The sequence below is a fragment of the Chanos chanos genome, chromosome 2 (assembly GCF_902362185.1).
Source record: "Chanos chanos chromosome 2, fChaCha1.1, whole genome shotgun sequence".
Classification (NCBI taxonomy): Eukaryota; Metazoa; Chordata; class Actinopteri; order Gonorynchiformes; family Chanidae; genus Chanos; species Chanos chanos.
This window is the reverse complement of record NC_044496.1, coordinates 31,798,284-31,811,137: the sequence shown is the minus strand read 5'-3', so window position 1 is coordinate 31,811,137 and position 12,854 is coordinate 31,798,284. Positions and strand designations below refer to the sequence as shown.

General features: G+C 38.2%; 1 protein-coding gene across 1 annotated transcript in view; it reads right to left on the bottom strand.

Annotated features, from left to right (window-relative positions):
- The window catches only part of magi2b (membrane associated guanylate kinase, WW and PDZ domain containing 2b), a 117,734-nt gene that overhangs the window by 67,914 nt on the left and 36,966 nt on the right, over positions 1-12,854 (bottom strand). Inside the window, exon 3 of the mRNA XM_030794276.1 lies at positions 10,022-10,141. Within this exon, the coding sequence (XP_030650136.1) occupies positions 10,022-10,141 (120 nt within the window). The remainder of the gene's footprint in view (positions 1-10,021; positions 10,142-12,854) is intronic.

Here is a 12,854-nt window from a genome sequence, read left to right as displayed (position 1 = left end):
GTGCAACTGCAGCGCGAAATTTGCTTTGGTGAAGGGGTTACCTGTAGTAAGGTAAGGAGAGGCGAGTCACTGAAGGATTACAGAAGTTGTACTCCGTATTCTGTCGATAGTGTGTATTTTGAAGATGGCTTGCAAAAGAACACTTAAGTTTTCGAACGGACAGCGGAGTGGAGAGGCTACTCGTGCGCCGGGAATATCCAATTTTTCAACGCGAGTCCGAACGAAAACAAACAACTGGTGTCCCCGTTAAATGCATTTTTAAGAAGATGTCTGAACAGCAGTAAACGTTCATGGAGAATGTTATTCGGCGGTTGGACAGGATGGAGTCTCATCAAAGGGGCGCAAGAGCAGTCTGCCCGAAAAAAGAAGACGAGCGGGGAATAACTCTGTTTCGGTAAGTTTATTTCTGTAGCCTTCTGGCTTTCGTCTTTGACTGCCGCGCATTCTGATACGTTCACATTTCTTTATCTGCTTTATCCCTTAATGTGGTTGAGTTTAACTCTTGTATTAATTTTGCTTCTACAGGAAGCTGTGCGGATAATGCATAATGCTGAAAACGACACGCACAGATATGATCCACGGACAAGGTAGGACAGCGTGTTTTGTTGGTAGACTATATCGTCGCGATTGTTTCATAGCAGTGCTTGGAATTCTAAACGAACTTTTAATCAATCTTCCTTTCTTCTCCGCTTTTTTTTCTCTCTAGCATCCTGAAAGACCGATTGAGACTATTCGAAAGAGTTACCGGGTGAATCCAGAGAACAAAGAGGGGGGCAGGATCGCCACTCGAACGAGGCAAAGGAGGAGAAGAGTAAGTCCAAACATCATTTCCCTAGTAGTTCTTAGACTTTTTCACCATTTGCTATTTTCAGTGATCTAATTTCTGTTTTCACTGTGTTTTGCATCTGCTCAAGGCCAGAGCTAGTGTTCTTTAAACTGAGGAGGAGGCTGCCATATGGAGGACCGCATCAGTAGATATAATTTCTGAAGGGGACGCCGCCATCTTGGATGGAAGGCCAGCGTGGGTCCTCCCGCCTAGCACAGAGTTGTCTGCACTGTGTGGGGTGCTACAGAATAGAGACCGCGGAAGCTGGGTTGTTCTTGGGAATGCTCAACATTTAGAGTTTCATTTATGCTCCCAAAAGCATTTGTATTATATACTATGATATTACAGTATATTCTGTTCTAATGTATTCTATTCTGTTATATATTGTACATTGATTATATATATATATATATATATGTCAATTTATATGTCTTATATCATACTGTATTTGCTTTATTTATAATAAAATTTGTGTAATTCATTTTTGTTTGCCAGACTATCTATACAATCTACCTATGAACATAAAACAACACCACCACCAATAATAATAATAATTATTATTATTATTATATAAACCATATGAATTCATTTCTGGGGACCCACAATGGACCAATGGGGAAGGGTTTTAGAGGAGGGACAAGACATTGCTCCACCAATCCAAAGAAAGACTTTTGACCAATTGCAGGATACCTGGTGGCCCAAGGTGTGAAGTGCAAATGTTCCCTTCCAAGCACCCCCAAGGGATTATTCACCATGGCAACTAGGGGCTCTAGGCAGACCCCAAAACACGGTACATATTCAGGAGTATTCCATGCCGCGTAACAGAGCTGCAAACTGCTGGATACAGCCGATAATCTGTGGAGTATCCGGGAATATACAGGAGTATTCCAGGCCGAATACACCTCTTTTCACGCAGTGCGAGAGAAAAGAGAATCGCAGCCTTGAAAGGCAGGGAACAACATGGCCGAACACAAGGCTGGCAGCAGTTTCACACAAATAGGAGAAAAATAGCTTTAAATTAGCTTGTACCGGGGTGATTTTGAAAATTTAAGGATGCTGGGTGATAAAACGCACAAATCTAGGAAAAGTCATGAAAGGAGGGTCCTGAAATTTGACCGAGTGCAAAGATTTTATTTTTTTTGGGGCCACTGCAGTCAGATGACCGCTGCTCGGCGCTTCTAGGTATAAGTAGGTCAAACCAGCACGGCGCTTCTAATAAGACGTCACAGCGGTCAAATGACCGGTGCTTGGCGCTTCTAGTGTTAATGAGGCATCTTAAACTGTCACTCTTAAGGACTGTTAACGCTAAGTGCTTGACTTGATCTTTGACTAGAATACCACAAATACTGGACACTGAATTATCTTTTACCACCAATAGTTCACAAACAAATGGTTACAAATAGTCCTGATGCTCTGGAAAATTTTTCTATAAGAGAAATAGCTTGAGGAACCTGGGAAGCATCCCTAAGAAGTGTGATGTTGTCTGCTAGCTGACTGATGAAAATTTGACAGCCAGCAATTGATATGCCTTGTAGGTTACTCTGATGTATAAAGGTCGCAAGCAATTGAGAAGCAAGGAGAAACAGATATGGCGAGACTGGGCACCCTTGTCTAACACTGCGCGATAAACAGAATCATTTAGATGTACCATATTTTAGTTTAACGCAGCTGTTACCATTTTTGTATAACATCTTAATGGCGCTAGGGAATCATGCACCAAAGCCAAACATGTCTAGCACTTTAAAAATGAATGGGTGTTCTACAGAATCAAAGGCTTTGTAAAAATCTAAAAAAAGAATGAACCTGTTATTATCAATGAGCTTGTTATAGTAAATCTAGTAAATCTAATCTAAGTAGTAAATCTAATACTAAGCGGAAGTTATTGGTAATGTGTTAATTTCTCGATCCCGATCGAGTTTCATCTCTAATGCTAATACATTTTTTAGCCTATTAGCAAAAACTGAAGCTAATATTTTATAATGATTATTTAAGAAACTAACAGGGTGCCAACTGTCAAGAGAATTTAAGTCCTTATTGGGTTTGGGAATTAAGGTAATGATACTTTGTGTCATAGATGGGGGCAGGGCCTCATTATGAATACTTTCCTGATAAACACAGAGTAGGAAGGGGGCAATATCTTCACTAAACATTTTATAATACTCAGCTGTAAGACCATCGTTGCCGGGTCACTTGTTATTTTTTAAGTTCTTAGTACATTTCTTAACTTCACCTAGGAAAATGTCATTGTCATAATCTTGTTTGTCATTATCTGATATTTTATTGCACTGCTCAGTTGATTGAAGAAATAGGGATGCAGAATCTTCTGAGTATCTAGATTTATATACATTGCTAAAGAATTCAGTACAGAATAAGGATATCTTTTTAGCATCAGTGTTTTTTTTTACCTTTAATGTCCAGCTGTGTTACAGAAGACATCCTAGAATTATTTTTTTCTAATCTAAAGAAGTACGCTGAATTCTGTTCTCCTTCCTCCATCCATTTCCTTCTGGACCTAACAAAGGCTCCTTCAGCTTTTATGCAATTGATATCATTTAAGTCATTTTGTAAGTTTAAATATTCTTTTTGTCCTGATCAGATAAGTGCTGGTGGCCAGAGAGGTGAGTGAGTGGGGAGATTACATAGTCCTCATGTTCTCTTCTCCAGTTTTCCTTAAGAGGACGCCACGGTCATACTCACACAATTCCCAGTTCCGGCAATAAAAATTCTCTATTAAAGCTTTTAACCAGTAATCAGCAATTAAGGATTTAATCTTTTCCTTCACAAAAGCATACTTTAAGAGGAAGTTGTTTAGTTTGTGGCTTTTTTTATATTGGTATCTGAGTCAGGGGAAAGGTTGAGTGTTATATGTATCACCTTGTGATCAGTTAATGGGTAATTCTGTATATATATTGAAATGTCATTGTGAGTCACAGACTTTGATACGAGCCAATAATCTATCCTGGACTGTGTGGAGGTGTCTTTGTTGCTCCATGAATATATACAACTCTGGGGACTTTTTTCTCTCCAAATATCAGTTATATCAAATCTGTCCATGAATGTTCTCAATTTGTAGTTGGAAGAAGTAGGTTGGCATGGAGACCAACTATCAACAGCATCATCCAAAGTAATATTTTATTTAATGTTAAAGTCTTTCTTCCAGCTTGTCAAGTAGAATATCATTATCTATACAGGAATCATATCCATATATATTGATTGTACTAGGTCTGTAGGTCTGAACAAAGACATCATAAGGAAAATAAATACTTGCCAAATACTCCAAAGTTACACCAAAAAACGTGTGGTAGCATTAAATTAACAGTTCTTTATAAACCAGAATAACTACCCAACTCTCTTATTTCCATGAAGAAAATGAGCCAAAAAGAAGAGTAGAAATGAGCCAAATATTTCAGAGCCATTGATCATTTTCAAAATTCAGCCCTGAATCTGGGAGGAATATTAATCTTAGCCTTTCATTTAAAACAGCACAAAAAAATCATCTGCTATGCATTCCAGGTTACATTAGACAAGGCGCTGATTGAGACTTTTTTACCATCAATTACTGCAATCGCCCCTTTGAAACCAGCTCTTGCTTTCACCACCAGCAGCCACAGTTTATTCCTGGCACCTGTGGTTTCTGGGGCAAATCTCTGAAGATCTTTATGTTGTTCTGTGTAAGCACGGCAGATGTTCAGGCGTCTCTCCACACCGTATCCCTGTGAGAGCGTGATGATGTGTTGGGTTTGCTTGTCATCCTGTGGACCGAGCCTATGCGCAATGTCCACCGTATTAGGAAGATACTCAGCGATGTCCAGGGACACTTCCTGATGCATCCTTGATAAAACCCATGAATCGAGAACACATCCAGGTATTTGATCTGTTCTTGGCTAGATGTGAATGTCACAATCCAGCCTGGTCCTTCCACTGTTTAGCCACAATTTCCCTCTCTCCCATTTTGTGTTCTGTTTCCTGGGTTCCACTCCACATTTTTGTTTTTGCACCAATCACCTGCCTTCCCCCTACTCACCTGTTCACCATTCTCTCATTAGTCTGTGTTTTAAAAAGCCTTGTCTCACCATTCACTTCTTGCCAGATTATCCTTGCCACTTTTTGGAAGGATCTCTTACGTTTTCATGTATGTTTTTCTGACTCTTGCTCATGTTTTTGACTTCTGCCTGTTTCCTGGATTTTTGCTCTTGTCTTGCCCTTTTGGTTTCTGTGATTGCCTGGACTGTTTTTGCCCTCCTCGTCTGTGACCTGTGCCTGCTCGCTTTTGATTACTGCTTTGCCCTCCTCTGTACCTCTGCCTTTTGTTATTTTGAACTCTGCCTGGACTCAAACCACGCTTTTGCCTGATCCCCATTTTTGCCTGTTTATGAATTTACTGCTAACACTGCCTGCTGTTTTCTGTTTTTGCTGGAATTTTTGATCATTAAAATCACCTTTTTCAATACAATCTCTCAAGAGTCTGCTTTTGGGTCCAGATTCTGTATCCCATGCCTCACAGGCCGTGACAGTGAATTTTGAAATGGAGCAGTACTTCGGCTGTGACTGATGACGTTTCACAAGTCCACGAGAACACATGTACAGAGAAGAATGCATATTGAGAAACGGCTCTGTAAGTCCACAATCGGTACCCGGCAGCACAATCCGTTCTGCGAATGCGCTAAAGTCAGCGCATAATCTCTTTTACAACACTGCCCGATCCCTTCTACGCATGTGTGATTTTTTACATTGTTGTTTTAACTGTGTATACAGCAGTAAATGCTTTAACTTTTTTACTTTTTTTGACACTGACTTTACTTCACACTCCCTTTTGGCTGGACGGTGGTTAAGTGAGGCTGTGTATTTGTACTCTGCATAATTAAGTTGAGGCTAATGTAATCTAATCTAATAAACAATAACTTTGAGTGTCAATAAATGTATATCGTTTATGCACAGTGTTGATGTATGATCACATTGTCTTTGAAAGTGTATGAAAATACGGCTAAAACTTCTGATTAATTCTACACCACTGCAGCTATCAAATCCTTAGGTAATCGATGTGTTTGATTACATTAACTGTGAGGTTGTTCGGAACACTTCTGATCCCCAGTCTGTAAAGCTATGATTAGCTTCTGCTCACCTTGTGAAATTGGTGACAAATTAGCCAAGTGTCTTGCTTTGTGGTCCTGTTATTTTTTGCTGTTAGCAGAGGGATACCAACAGACATATTTTGGAGATATAATGGGTCTAAGGTCTATACAGAGATGACATAGACATGCATTTTACTGAACAGAATCGAATGTGGGTCAAGCGGTTATTTTAACTACCACAGGCGTTATTCTGTCTATTTTCCAAAATACCCATTATACATAGGGATTTTTTTAACAAACCGGAACTCGCAAAAATGCTAATCCTAAGCATACAAAATGAGAACCGTCGCTTGCTCACTCTATAACACATAGATAAGGAAACATTTCCATATCTGTGCTATAACAACCAATAAAAATATCTTTAAACAAACTCTTGCTGGGAACTGCCAGTTGTTTCGATTAAAATGTTCACACATGCATGGTACAAATCGTGCAGGAACAAACTGGTTTTCCAATTAAGTAGTTACGTGCATGTACAGAACGGGACTCACCTTCTGCCACCCGTCAAGTGTTCAGGTTAAACGCCGTAAAATGTTCACACATGCATGGTACAAATCGTGCAGGAAGAAGTTGTGTTTCCGATTACATCAGTACGCGCATGTGCAGAACGGGTATGAATCGTGGACTTGTAGGGGCTCTGTAAGTGCCCCATCCGTACCCGGAAGCACAATCAGGTCTGCACATGCGCTAAAATCAGCATATGCACAGAATTTAATCTCTTTTACGACACTGCCTGATCTGTTCCATGCATGTGTGATTTTTTACATCACTTTAATTATGGGATATGGTGTAATTAGGTGAACTGTTGTGTGTGTTTAAGCACTGTGTTGGTGTATGATCACATTTGTCTTTGATAATGTATTAAGAAAAAAAATCTTTAGGTAATCGATGTTTGCTTAAGTTTCCTGAACAGTAACGCTAGCTTCTACAGCTAGCAAGGTTAGCTTCTACTCACCTTGTGAAATTGGCTTGCTATGTAGTCCTGTTATTTTTCACTGTAAGTAGAGGGGTGGCAACAGACATATTTTAGAGATATAATGGGTCTGAAGTCTGTACAGAGACCACATACACATGCATTTTACTAAACTGAATCGAATGCGAGTAAAGCAGTTATTTTACTACCACGGTCATTAGTTTGTCGATTTTCCAAAATACTCTTACTCACAGGGATTTATTCAACAAACCTGAACTTGAAAAAATGATACTCTGCAGCATACAAAATGACGACTGTCACTTGCATACTCAGTAGATATACATAGATATAGAAATGTTTCCATGTCTGTGCTACAACAAGCATTAAATATCTTTAAACAGACTTTCGCTGTGAACTGCCCGCTGTTTCTGGTTACGTAATCTCACTGACATCCGTCAAGTGTTCAGTTTCCGTTAAAATGTTCACACATGCATGTGTGGCACACCCCCCCATTAATAGTAATTTTGTATTCCCATTTGTATTTTTTTTGTATCCCCACCAGGATTTTGTAGACCTTCTCTTTGTTGTTGCATTCTGATATTTTAGTTATTGCCTGTTTCATGCTGTGTTCAACTGTTTAAAATACGGACAGTTTGGGTATAAGGGATTGTGAGTAAAGGGAATGAGAAATGTTTCGGTTCTTGAACACATACCCGTTGCTTAGGGTTACGGACAAGCGCACATGCGCTATACTTACCTGCTGGAGTAGTAGAATCCGTTGGAAAAAACTGTCGAGTGAGTAGAGTGCGAACCGGTGAGAGGAGATTGTTGAGAGAATATCGATTTATTGGACGTTACGGAATAAACGGAAAAACTTACCAAAAAAACAACACTTGTCCCGAGCATCATTTAGTCAAGTGTGTAACACATGGTACAAATGGGGCGGCAATAAATTGTGTTTCTGATTATGCAATTTCGCGCATGTGCAGAACTGTACACAGTACCTTGTTTTGTACCTACTTCTGCCACATCCTCCTGGCTTCCTCTCATGCTCTAACTGGCTATTGCTCATTGCTGTTTTAGAGTCTTGTTGACATAGACCACTCAAACTACAAGAGTAGGTCTGATTTTGTGCCGATAATTTCAAACATGTTTGAAAATGTCGGGGCGTCTTGGAGGGCTCAGCGATTTGCGTTGGACTGGGGTTTTTTGTCTCCGATCTCAAAATTTTGTCTGCGACTGAAACTCGAAGCTAAAATCGTGTAGTCTGAACCTGACTGTACATATAAAGTTAAAGAATCTACAGTTAAAGTGTTATAGTTTGACAAATGTAATTTCGTCAACTAAAATAACATGATTTTCGTTGACTAAAATGATATGCCATTTTAGTCAGTGAGTAATTGACTAAATTGAACCAGTATGACATGACTAATATCTAGCTGAATTTAAGGGACATTTTTGTCAAAAGACTAAGACTATGACTAAATTTAAAAAATGTGTAAAAATTAACACTGGTCTTACCAATATATTCTATGTGAATATTAGAAATGGATCCTCCAACCATGTTATGACATTCATGTCAGCCATGCCTGGTTTTGCTGCAGTAACGTGAACGCCAGTACCATAACATCACAGTAGTTGAGTGGTGTAGGCACTGTTGACAAAGTTGACTGTATATTTATTGAAGAAACAGTGTGGTAGCTCTAGCAAGTAAACAAGCAGCCGTCCTACCATTTCTCCCTTTTCACCTCTAAAAATTCTCTAGGAACATCGCTTACAGCAGCTTGTAACGCTGCCCATTGCTAAATTAGGTTACAAACAAAGCTAGCTAATGCCATGATTATCAGTGGAAGACGCTAACATTAATGAGCAGTTAAACTATTAAGTTTAACTTATTCTGCCTAAATGAAGCAATGGTAAATATATCTGCGACTCCCATGTCTGTAGTTACAGTCCATGCATTGGAAATTATTAAACCAGGGGAGACATCTCAACATGGCTTGGTGGTAGCCAAACAAAGTTATCTGGCTTCTCTCTCAAACGTGTAGTGTGAAACCCCCAAGTCGCAAGACTCAGTTGCAGACATGTAGTATATGAGGCATTCAACAGCAGCGTTTACTCTAGGTCACTGTATGAGTTTACTGCATTATTTATCAAAACTTTAATATATTTTGTTGTGGTTTTGTTCATGACAATAAAACAAGTGTATTTTTAAACTGCATTATATCATGTTACCTAGGACTCTTAAATAACTTCACATAACAAAAAAAATCTTTGGGAAATCTTTGTTTATGTTATGTGTTTTGGGAAAAGGAAAAAAAAAGAGTATCAGCTGACATATCATTACCAGATTTTTAAAATCCTAAAATATCAAAATCGGTATTTGTCTTAAATGAAACTAGTGACCAGTGTTATTACCAATCAGGACAGTTATCACTGCTCACTATGATTAATTGTTATTACTGATCACCCTAGTTAAAACTGATCACCGTAGTCATTACTGATAAATACAGGTTATTACAGATCACCGCAGAAGTGTAGTCACCATAGTCATTACTGCACTGCAGCATCCGTTACTACTGGACTGGATTGAGAGTTATTGTGTAATTCTACAAAGAGCTAGTCAGAGCTTATGTTAATGAAAATATGCTTTGAGCACTTCATTTTTTTCTTTTTTTTTTTTAAACTAATTAAATTGTTTGTTTTAAAGGCAAGCAGAATAATGTGTTTAAACTACAAACATAACTGGTATGAAACTTCTTTTTTTAAAATGATACTAATGTCAGGCGGACACTGTGCAGCTTTCAGAAAGAAAAGGACATTTGTTAACCTTTAGTGCTCCCTAGTATCACATATCAAACATTGCAGTAGTGCAAAGACTGCCAAAGACACAAAGTGTTATATGAAATTGTTTGAAACTGTTTAAAATTTCTGGGAAATTATACTGACCTAAGTGTTATACACATTCATTTGTTTATTATTAATTCAAGCCAACGAAGTATATGCCACAGATGAAAATAAATAAAATAATCCCATGTTTGACAAAGAGGAGAACAATATGATTAGCTGTTGAGGAGTATGATCAACAGCTTCAGTCTTAAACAGAAAGACATTTTATATGCCAGTTTTAAGAAGAGAGTGTGAGCTCACCTTCATATGTTCCACTCTCTAACAAAGCTCCACTTTTCTCCAGTTCCATAAACCGCTCAACACTAACAAAGTTGTAATCCACCCCAGGTACTTCCCCTTCCTTGGGCTGCCTGGTAGTGCCTGGGGAACAGAAAGAAAAGAGTCAGGAATTGCCTTTGGAAAAGAGTCCGAACATGTCATTGTTTGAGATAGTTAAAAGCAATTTGTGAATAAGAATAGGAACCACAAACTGGATAGCTCAATTTTTAGTGAAGAGGACCTCTTCCTTCTTCCCCTGACCAAACAGATTTAATTATGAACAAACTCTGTATGCAGAACAGCCACTGGTCCAAAATGAACAGTGATGTGTTGCTCTCAAGCCACAACCCATAATTAGACAGCCGTGCCATTGTGACTGTGAGTAACAGGTGAGGTTATAATCATTATATTATAGTAATAAATAGGTCTTCAGATGCATGAATTGCCATTCATAAATAACACTTTGAATATGTTGTGAATGATAAAATTCTGGACTAAATGGGTAAATGTAACGTCAGAATTAAATAGTTCTGCTGAATTGTGATAGAGTCAAGGCTTTGAATTCAATACCCAGGCCCTCACATTTCAGTATTTTTATAACCTGTTCGTCTCAGTCATTTAAAACAACATATCTCACACAACATGTGTACGGCTCACGTCAGTCTCACACACACACACACACACACAATGACCACAGTACGTCTACTTACATGTGAATATGTATTACACTGAGCAGAAACAACTGCTATTACTTTCTAACAGGAAAAGACAAAAACATCTTTACCATGGCCTAATCGAAGTAAACCCTTGTGCTTCACTGAACACTCCTCAATGGTCTTGTTCTTTCGTAAACACCTGCTCATTTAACAGTTTGCCACAGGTTTAGTCCAGTATAGGGAGATGCATCGTCTTGAGGTAAGGCAATGATAGACAAACGAGAGCCTTTACTGACGTCAGGACAACATTTAAGTGCCTTAGCTCTGCCCACTCCTTACCACACTCACAGACATTCAAGCTGGCCAGAGTCAGCAATGTGTCTGAGTGCTCACATAAAACTCAGGGACCACAATAAATGAATGCGGCTAGTTATTTTTGAGGTAAAAAAGTGTTAATGGTGTGTGATGATGTCTTGTGGCAGGTGCAGGACAGGGATCAAGCACATATAATAGTTACTGTCATTTCCATGTCAACTTATTCAACATTAATACCAATGTTTGTCTTTATTTGGTCATCAGTAGGGGTGTGCGATAATGACAAAAAATGAAATCTTGATATTTTCTGGGGATTTTGTCTAACGATATGTAGACGACATTTTGCATCCTTCAAAATGTGTTTGTAAAAGTCTTATATTGTACTAGCTCACTCTTGTTAATGGATATTAATTGTTGCTTACTAATGATATTAATGGAATCAACATATTTAAGGAAAACAGGACCTAAGGAAAACAGGTCCTTATCTGTTTACTTAAAACTGAAGCATTCAAGTAAAAACAATACAAAAACATTGAAATCACCAGTGCAAGTATTACTGAGATCAAACAGTCTGCAGATGGTGAAACAAGTTAATCGAGCTGTCTTTAACAGCTTGTTCACTCATTTTTTTTATTTTTATGCAGCTACGCTAGCTTAATTTGTGGTGCAGTGACTATATGCACTTATACCCCCACACTGCATACACTTTCAATGCTACTATACTACTACTACAATGCTTTTTTCAACCTCTGTAGCCTACTCTCTTTTATTTCTTTTACACCAGAGCTGTGTACATAGCTCTGTTCTACATGGACTCTCTTTCTCTCTCTCTCTCTCTCTCTTTAACCAAAGAACAAAAAATAGATTCAGTATACAGTGATAGTGTACAAGTAGAACAATAACAAAAGAGCCAGGGATATATCATACTAGACAAAATATAATAAAACATACAGATATTAAGTGTTTTGATAGCCTTTTTGTTAGTCGAGTTAGGAAGTAGTTTCACATAATGCTCAACATCCTTCAGGAAAACAACAAAAGTTTTTTTATTGCTAAATTTACATTTATGAATGAAAATTTTTGCCAGTATCATTATCAAATTTATTTTAAAAATTGTCTTCTTTTCTTGGGTTACTGAAGAAACCAAATACCACATTTTCCCATAATAATGTAAATTCTTTAAAATATGATTAAGGATAAATCTGCAAAGGTCTTGTTAGAATTTCTTGGTGTGACAACAATGCCAAAATAGGTGTAAAACTTTTTTTGGATATTCATCACAAAAAGAGCAGTTTGTGTCTCTTTTAATTTTCTGCATGTAGTGATGGGCGGGGTAGTATTTATGAATAATTTTGAAAGATACCTCCTTAACCTTATTTACGATTAGGTATTTATGAGGAAGCATCCGGACTTTCTTCCAATATATATCATTTACAAACTGATTCCAATATGCTGTGAGTTATGGAATAGAGACATCTCTTTGAAACAGGGCACATATGGCTCTATTATTACTTGGGGGATGTAGTGAGAAACAAATTTTTCCTACTGGGGAGTCAGCTGGGTTGGGAAAGCTACGTACCTGGGTGCAAGCCTAGTTTTATCCTTAAAAAGCATTAAGATGCCTGCTGGAATGGCATCAAAAACTATAGCAAATTCCTTAGGGGTTACTGGGAAATTGTATGTAGATAAGAATTCTCTGCAAGTGAGTAATAGTCCCTCCCCATTGGAAAACTGACCCACCAGCAGAATCTGATTCTGAACCCATCTCTCAAAGAAAACTGACTTGTTTTTAAATAGAATGTCTCTGTTATTCCAAATAAGAAACCTGTGTGTTGAGAATTTGT